The sequence below is a fragment of the Bombus impatiens genome, unplaced genomic scaffold (genome assembly GCF_000188095.3).
Source record: "Bombus impatiens unplaced genomic scaffold, BIMP_2.2 scf_0969, whole genome shotgun sequence".
NCBI classification, from domain to species: domain Eukaryota; kingdom Metazoa; phylum Arthropoda; class Insecta; order Hymenoptera; family Apidae; genus Bombus; species Bombus impatiens.
Window position 1 is genome coordinate 647,608 of NT_177388.1, and position 8,205 is coordinate 655,812.

General features: G+C 39.0%; 2 protein-coding genes and 1 long non-coding RNA gene across 6 annotated transcripts in view; 1 reads left to right on the plus strand and 2 right to left on the minus strand.

Moving 5' to 3' along the window:
- LOC100745435 (photoreceptor-specific nuclear receptor-like) overlaps positions 1 to 6,263 on the plus strand; it is a 31,733-nt gene extending 25,470 nt beyond the window's left edge. For 3 of the 4 annotated variants that reach the window (XM_024370824.2, XM_033323415.1, XM_024370823.2), the window contains 4 exons: positions 3,577 to 3,692; positions 3,836 to 4,047; positions 4,413 to 4,701; positions 4,928 to 6,263. In XM_024370824.2, the coding sequence (XP_024226592.1) occupies positions 3,577 to 3,692; positions 3,836 to 4,047; positions 4,413 to 4,701; positions 4,928 to 5,166 (856 nt within the window). In that variant the 3' untranslated portion in view covers positions 5,167 to 6,263. The remainder of the gene's footprint in view (positions 1 to 3,576; positions 3,693 to 3,835; positions 4,048 to 4,412; positions 4,702 to 4,927) is intronic. The other variant, XM_033323416.1, reaches the window with a different exon arrangement.
- On the minus strand, positions 36 to 3,364 carry LOC105681470 (centrosomal protein of 78 kDa-like). Its single transcript, XM_012391189.3, has one exon. The coding sequence runs from the start codon at positions 2,368 to 2,370 to the stop codon at positions 283 to 285; it is 2,088 nt and encodes a 695-aa protein (XP_012246612.1). The 5' UTR covers positions 2,371 to 3,364; the 3' UTR covers positions 36 to 282.
- An 886-nt stretch (positions 6,264 to 7,149) lies between the features above and the next one.
- On the minus strand, positions 7,150 to 7,636 carry LOC117152284. Its single transcript, XR_004462622.1, has 2 exons — positions 7,507 to 7,636; positions 7,150 to 7,299 (listed from the first exon to the last, which is right to left on the minus strand). It is a non-coding gene; the product is annotated as an uncharacterized LOC117152284 (long non-coding RNA).
- Between the last annotated feature and the right edge of the window lie 569 nt (positions 7,637 to 8,205).

Below are 8,205 nucleotides of genomic sequence, written 5' to 3' on the forward strand. Positions count from 1 at the left end.
TTTCCTGCAAATTTTCTGCTGAAATCAATTTATAAAATATTTTATCTTTCTTTTCTTGTATCTTCTTTCGTTTCTTAGTTCCATTTTTCCACGGTAGTTACTAGACCGATAGTTAATTATGCAAATTCAGATTATGAATCGATGTTCGACGCGTGTGTACTTGTGCGTTTTCTTCATTACGTGTATATCTACCTATATTATTTCTATAAAAGCTATGCGCCTATACACTGTACACAATCTCGTTTTTAAATCTTACTCCCAATTTTCGAATCTATATAAATGCTAATCCATATGATTGTAAAAATCAAGCACAGTGTCCCCTTGAATAATTTGGGCGAATAACGCCCTAGCCCTCGCTCTGGGAGACATCACATGCTTTTCGTTACGTGGAACCCTTTGTAAGGTTGGCGAACCTATATCTGGACTATCTCCTATATTCCTTTCCAAATGATACGTCGATATCGGTGGTAACGCAGATCTCATGTCACTTTCCGACTTGGCAAATTTCTTGATCGGCTCCGTGTACCTGACCGAGTCGTCCTCGTCGATGTCCACGATGAATCCTCGCCTCAGATTCTCCGATTTCGTTTCCCTGATGACAGAAGCGACCCGTCTCTTTATATCTGCCTTGACAATGGCGGCTTCCGTCGTGTCCCTCCTATTAGCGCTCGGAGTTTTCGTCACGCTGTCCAGCATGTTCAGCAATCTATCGAAGGAGCTGCAAATCTCATCAAAAGACTGCTGGCTAAGCAACAGAAATCCGCTCGTTTCCTGTTCCTTCTCTTTCAAAGCGTTCTCCAGCTCAGCCAGATTGTTCTTCATCTCGTTCAACTGCTCCTCGGCAGCCTCGCGTCGTCCTCGTTCTTCAGCCAGCAATAACCCGCTTCGTCTCGTATCTTCGAGAAGACGATCGTGTTCAGCCTTTGCTTCAGCTAATTGAATCTGGATCTTCTGAATTCTAACGGAATCCTCCGTCTCTAGATCATCCGTCATCTGCGTCGCAACATCGACCTTTATTAGTTCCAAATTCTTCGAAGAGGATCTGTCGGTATCAGCCTGAACACTATCCGTGTACGATTGAACATTGTTTTGACAAGCATCGCCCATCACAGGTTGTATGTGAGACTGGAGATCCAAATGGAGAGATATCTTCGACTTGGTCTGACCATTTTGAACGATCTGCTGTTGCTCTTGATGGTGTGGCTGTCTGTTCTTATACGGTGGAACGTGAGGTCTCATTTTCGTTTTCTTCGCGTCATTCACCAGATTAACTGTCTTTCTCCGTGCAGACTGATAAGTCCTCTTATACTCTGTTATAGCGCTACGTGGTCTGATCGGAGGTTTTCCGTGATTCACATTCTCGTTCCTCTTTCCAGTGCCTGCTGATACCACTCTTCGATCGTGTTGTGGTAAACCCAGCCATCGGTATTCAGACTTCGTATCAACGTTATTCTCCTCTAGCCTCTTGACCACCTCCTTTATCAGTGCCTCGTTCAAGTTCGCATTTTGTCTAACGTCCAGAATACTCAGAGTGTTATTATGATCCAGTAGTTCCAGAAGATCTTTACCGATCTTATCGGTCAATCCACAGCGCTGCAGGTCCAACGCCTTCAGCCAAAGACTGTCTCTCACTGCTTCGATCAGTTCGATCACCGCCGCGTCGCCCAATTGAGGATTATCGTTCAGGGTCAAACGACGTAACCCAGACATTGCCTCGAGATTCGGCTCTTGGTACCTGAGTGATTGCTTCCAAGTATCGTGATAGAGCAACAACTTTTGTCTACACAACGCTGCTGCCAGAGCTGGCCCACATTTGCACGTTAAGTCACAGTAGCTGAGATTCAGTGACCTGACGCTTGGGACGTCGGCCACCGTGCGACATAAAACTTCGCAAGAGCTGTCACCGATGTAACAACGCTGAAGAGAGAGATAATGGAGCGTGTGCGTGTGTGACAGACCCACGCAAAGCACCGCCAAGCAGTCTGGCGGAAAAGGGATTCCTTCCAGCTCCAGATTAGTTAGAACCGGCGAGTTTCTGACGCACTGAGCCACGCTATGCGACAACCATTCTAAGAGATATCGAGACAATACGACAGGTGCCTTGCCCATCGTTCTAGCCTTGTCTTCCGAGTTAATTTCTTCCAATGGTTTCCGACACTGATACCTGCTGCGAACACTAATTGATCGTAGACTACGATCAAGCGACAGAGAATTTAAAATAGGACCCCAGTCGTCCATTTTGACGCGATCGGTGGTGAAATCTAAACTATGGGGCAGTGTCACGCAGATAACTGGCAAGGGACGAAGACGTTGTTGTTTGCACAGTTCCATGTAGCAGTTGGCGAAGTTTCGGCTGTTCGGAATCGCCATCTTGGATGATGACACGGAAAACGGTGCATTGACCTTGCCTTGGTCAACTGCGGGCTTCGTGGTAGGTGACAGGGTGGCGGTGATCGCTTCGTTCAAAGATGCTAGTTCCTGGTTTAAAGAAACGATCTAGAATCTGCTTTGAATATTTTTGTACATATCGCGTGACATATTGTGTTCTGTCGTTCATGCGCACTTTAGCATTTCTAACTTTAGCATTTCATTTATCAAATATGAAACATTTTGTGAACAAAATGCAGAATATTTAAAATACAGAATTTTTTTCTTTTTATTTGATTTGGTTTATTGCACCAAAGGGACAAAATTGAGGGATGGGCAGTAAATTCTGTATTCCGTTGACATTGAAATTAATAAAATAAAATAGGCTGTATAATTATTATTCAAGCTATTGTTAACTAATAGTTAGAATATCTTTATACAAAAAATAAAATTCTTTTGTTGTCAATAACTGAAGAAAGCATTAATAATGATATTACAAAAATAATGAAATTAATTTGAAATAACATTCATGATATTGAGAATATTTGAACACATATATATAATAAATTTCCCAAATTTTATATAAATGTACTCACTTTCGCTCTTGCTGCCTTGTTGGTACATTAACCGCAATTTTATCACACACCGTCATCTGCAATGTGTCAGCCTTTCCGACAATTACGACTCAAAATTAGTCTCGAAACTTTTAACAACGAATCCGTTCGCAGAAGATACAAATCACGTGTTTCTGGCACAGGACGATCTATATTCACCCACCTACCTACCCGAATTCGACGAAACGAAATTTCTACGCGGCATACGCTAAAAGTATGCAAACAAAACTCGCGAGTGAACAAATTAAAGTTGCTGCGGATCGTGCACACAATCGATGCTATTTGTCGAACCTTGTTACTTTAATAGCGCATCAATCGAATTCGAGATTCTAGATTAATTTTCATTTTACACGAAATAGGTGAAATAAATAATTAATAGTTTTCCATAGAAATTTTGTAGATTTAGATTTGCGTTATTGGAAATTTGAAAAAAAATAATTTTTAAATATAATTTATATTATAAATAAAGGAAAAGAAGAATGGTAAAATAATTGTAGGAAAAAACTATAAAATTTAAATATATATCAATTTATTACTTTTTAGAAATGATTTGACCAAGATTCTAAATAGGATTCTGTAAAATGTGATTTTTCAGACCACCTGTGTCTTTAGCTATGGCGAGATACACGACACCATTGCCTTTACCCACCGTTGCACCGACAACAAATTCGACGAATCCTCCAACACCACCGCGGCAGGATAATGAAGATGGTATTCGTCCATTTTATCTCTTTTTATTAATTAAATAAATAAGAAAAAGATTTTCCAATAAATACTTTTTTATTCTTTTCCTTTTATTTTGATGAAAGTAATGCATGCTTGCTTTAACAATGGGTCATAATATTCTGCAACAGGAAATGCATCTGAAGATAGTATAGACGTAACAAATGAGGAACCATTGACACCCCAAAGAAGCGGTTGCACGCAAATTCCGCCTGTGATTCCCTCGTTGTATTCGCCTGCTAGTGCTGAAACGGTCTACGAAACCAGTGCTAGATTGCTTTTCATGGCTGTAAAGTGGGCCAAGAATCTTCCGTCTTTCGCGAGTTTGCCTTTCAGAGATCAGGTACCTTGAAACATTCAACTTCTTTCCTTACTTTTCATCTGAAACCCAATCAGAACACAGAAAATAGCATTTTTTCCATTCTAATAATTATTGATTATTCATTTTATCGATACGTGAGCCTCTTAAAAGCCAAATTAATCAACTTCAATTTTTCTCAATTTCTTAATTTATGAAGAAATATTGCCAGAAAGTTACCAAAGTCATCTTTTCCTTTTCTATATTTTCCGTGTTTTTCTTTATTTTTATTTATGACGATTATGTGCAGAGTTTAAGATTGAATTTTAAAAGTTTGAAACTTAGGTAATACAAATAATTCCATTTTATTCTATAAAATTTGATAATTGAAATCACGCTACTCGTGATAGGTGATACTTTTAGAAGAGGCCTGGTCAGAGCTTTTCCTTCTGAACGCAGTACAGTGGTGCCTTCCACTCGAATCGTCGCCTCTCTTCAATTCCGCGGAACTGACTGCCTTGACTCTGTCGCCGCATCCGCACCCTCATTCCGGAATCCATATGCAAACTACCACGGGCAAACCGAGTCAAGTTGCAGCAGATGTGAGGCATTTGCACGATACCTTGCAGAGATATAAGGCTGTCATGGTTGATCCTGCCGAATTTGCCTGTATGAAGGCTATAGTACTATTTCGACCAGGTTCGTGGTAAAATTAATCGTCGTGGAAAATTGTAGTCGCGTACCAGACAACGAAATATCAAGTTCTAATTATTCAATTATTCTTCGTCAATTAATTTATCTGTACTATCATTGAATAATTACTGATTGACATGTTTATCCTCTTATTTTTTTTATCGAAGATTTATATTGTATTATAAAATAATAGAACACAAAATCCAAAACGGAATTTTCATTTTTTTTGCAGAAACCCGTGGTTTAAAGGATTCCAGTCAGATAGAAAACTTGCAGGATCAAGCGCAAGTGATGTTAGGCCAACACGCTAGGGCGCAGCAACCAGGAAGTCCAGCAAGATTCGGCAGATTATTACTGTTACTACCGTTGCTGAGGACAGTGCCAGCATCGAGGGTGGAACTGATATACTTTCACAGAACAATCGGCAACACTCCAATGGAAAAAGTCTTGTGCGACATGTATAAAAATTAAAGATCATTCTTCAGCGATATTTCACCCGGAACAATAAAAAAGAAACATTTCACGAGAATTTTCGAATAATCGATTCTTGTACAGTGCCACGTTAAAGTCAGGATAAGTGAAATTTTACCGACTTCATAGTATTGAGAATAATTTTATTTCTGTAAGGTGTTCGTTCCATTCCGTGACATAGTTCACATTTTTCCATTAAAATAAAACCTCGAACGTCAAAAAATATAAAAATACGCGAAGTATTCGACATCGTAATCGAATCGTCACCAAAGTAAACGTATCGCTGATTTGATCGAGATTCCTTTGTAGTACCTGTACCTTCGGATACAGTATATAAAAGAACACGAAGGACTTTTCTTTGCGAGAATATATAAGTATGCGAACTGAAGTGCAGCGTAGACGTTGAAAGTACTCATTCAACGACAGATTTGAAAAAAAAGACTAACAGGTATGAATAAACAATTGAGCCGACTAAATAATCGAGAACGATGTGTGAAAGCTTTGGCCTAAGGACGAAGCCCCAAGTATGACCCTTTAATAAATTCTTCGCCTCGTCTAGTGATTTCTTTCTACTAGATCGGGACCGAGTAACGATGGATCCTTCGAGAAAAGTAACGAATCGATAAGTACAGTATTTAGTTTAATGGTTCAACGGTATCTAAGTGAAACGAGGGATACTCAGTTCTGACATAAAGATACAGATATATACACATATTTATTTATTATAAAAATGTTTATCGAACATTAGGTTCGACGTGTTGACCAAGTCGTTTTATCTTTCAGTTTTAAGTAGTCAATTTTATACGAATCACACTAATGACAAAAATTTTCACTGGAGTAAAGAATTTTTATTTAATTTATTCGTGAGTTTTTTAACGTATTATTTATGCTCACTGAAATATGTAAGATAAGGTTTTGAATATACTTGAATAACTGATACAAACTTTCGGACAGCTGTAAAAAGATACACGTCTGTGCTTTTCTTGTATATTTCGTGTTGTGATACTATTTGCTGTAAAAGTCTAGATACTGAGTCACATGACATATATTGTAATGATTACCTAACCACTTGTAATAAAAGTACACATGCGTAAGAATCGTCAACCCTCCCATCAACCCCCTCCATTGCGATTTATTTATCATCATGTTAAAATTTACAATTTCAATTTTCGTTTGGTCGCTATAAATAAAAATTTATACTTTTATTTATATTTACTCTATTTATATTATTTACATTAATATATTATACATATACTATATATAATATGTTACATATATATACAATCTATTTACAACAATATCAATAGAACTGTGATTTGCTTCGGGACAGAAGTCAAAGATCCGAGCACCCGTACTACTTTAATTTCTGTTTATTTAACGGAGGGTAACACTAGTGAATCCCGGCGAATCGAAATTTGACGCTAACCCCGAGTCACGGTGGTTGTTGCATAAACGTACATATTTATTTATCACCGTATAATCCCTGACTTTCCCTCGGGGGTTTTGCCACATGGCAGTTTGACGGTCCCCAACGGAATTACCCCCTCGGCCGCTTATAAATTACATCGAGGCTCGAGCAAGGTTTAAGGGCCTGCTTAAGTTGTCAAAGCAATCGGAGAGTTAAACGCCCCGGCACGGGGGCGAGAGACTTACCCCTTAATACTTTTTCGATCGGAACCCGCTTTCTCGAATCGGCCCTCATCTGAAAATCACTGCTCGATATTTATTCGGCTATACGCGTCTTTTGTACGTTTCCACCGTGCGTGAACGTGTTTTTGGAATTATACAGGGTGCATTGGAATTATTGATAAGAGGATTAATCGAGTAATTAAATTCTTAATCCTTTCAGGAATCTTTTTAAGTTATGGAAAATTTGGTTTATAATTTGAAGAGCACACGAGGAGATCATAACAAGTCCATTTTTCTTAATTGAATAAGGCGATATATTCGTGGTATTTATAAGAAAGTTTTCCATCTTTTAAAAAAAAAAGGCGTAAAATCGTTATATTAATCGCTTGTATATTATATTAAACAGAGTAAGCTTAATCTGACAAAATGATAAATCACTTTCTGCATTACAATTTACGTCGAATAAGTTTGATCTCTACTTAAATGGTCCACAGGTTAGAGTAACTGTAAAAAACAAAAATTTTATTTTCTATTACTACATTTTTTTTTTCTTAATGTATTTATCTCAGTTTTTCTTTATCATATAAGTAAATAGAAAAGAAAATTTCGAGGACAACGCATTCGATTAAAGACAACAAATAAATTGAAACGAAACTGTAAGAGCAATAGAAAACGCACGTATTACATGGAAATGTGCAGAGTGGTACTCACAGGAAACCGTTTTAGAATTGAATTCCGCTCGCTCCATATCCGAATCAATTCCTAAAACACGCGTTTGCTTCGTGATGCCGGGAACTTTCAAGTCGAGCGTCCTCGCGCTACGGCACGTAACGAATTTCGATATCCCGATGGCTCCAGCACAAAGAGAGAAAGGGGTTGGAAAGGCGGCGCGCGGGTTACCGAGAGGGCATTCGGAGGAGAAAGGATGGACGGTCATAGTATTGACTCGCTTTTGCGGATGCAGGGGCGGAGTTTTCGACCTCTCTCCCTTCTTCCACCTTCCGGATCCCTCTCTCTATGTGTATCACTCTTCATCCTGCATTCTTTTTCCTTCTTCGATTCACTTTCCTCCCTATAAATATACTCCGCCTCATCCCCTCGATCTTTTCTCTCCGTCATTCGACAATATCCTCTTTCTATCTCCATCCTTCTTTACCACATAACAAACCATGTTTCCGCTTTTTTATTCTTTTCTTTCCATCTCACAAACTCCTATCTTCTCTCTTTCTCGATCTCACTTGTCTCCTTCTCTCTCTCTCTCTCTCTCTCTCTCTCGCTCTCTCTCTCTTTCTCTCTCTCTTACCCTTTAGCATATCCATCTCTTTCTCAGTTCCCCTTGTAATGGCACGGAACAGAGGATTCCCCCGTTTCTGTCACTCTCTTTTTCACCCCCACCCCACGTGAACGCAG

Excerpts from the sequence above, each read along its gene's own strand:
- LOC105681470 (XM_012391189.3), bottom strand. The coding sequence starts at position 2,370 with ATGGCGATTCCGAACAGCCGAAACTTCGCCAACTGCTACATGGAACTG.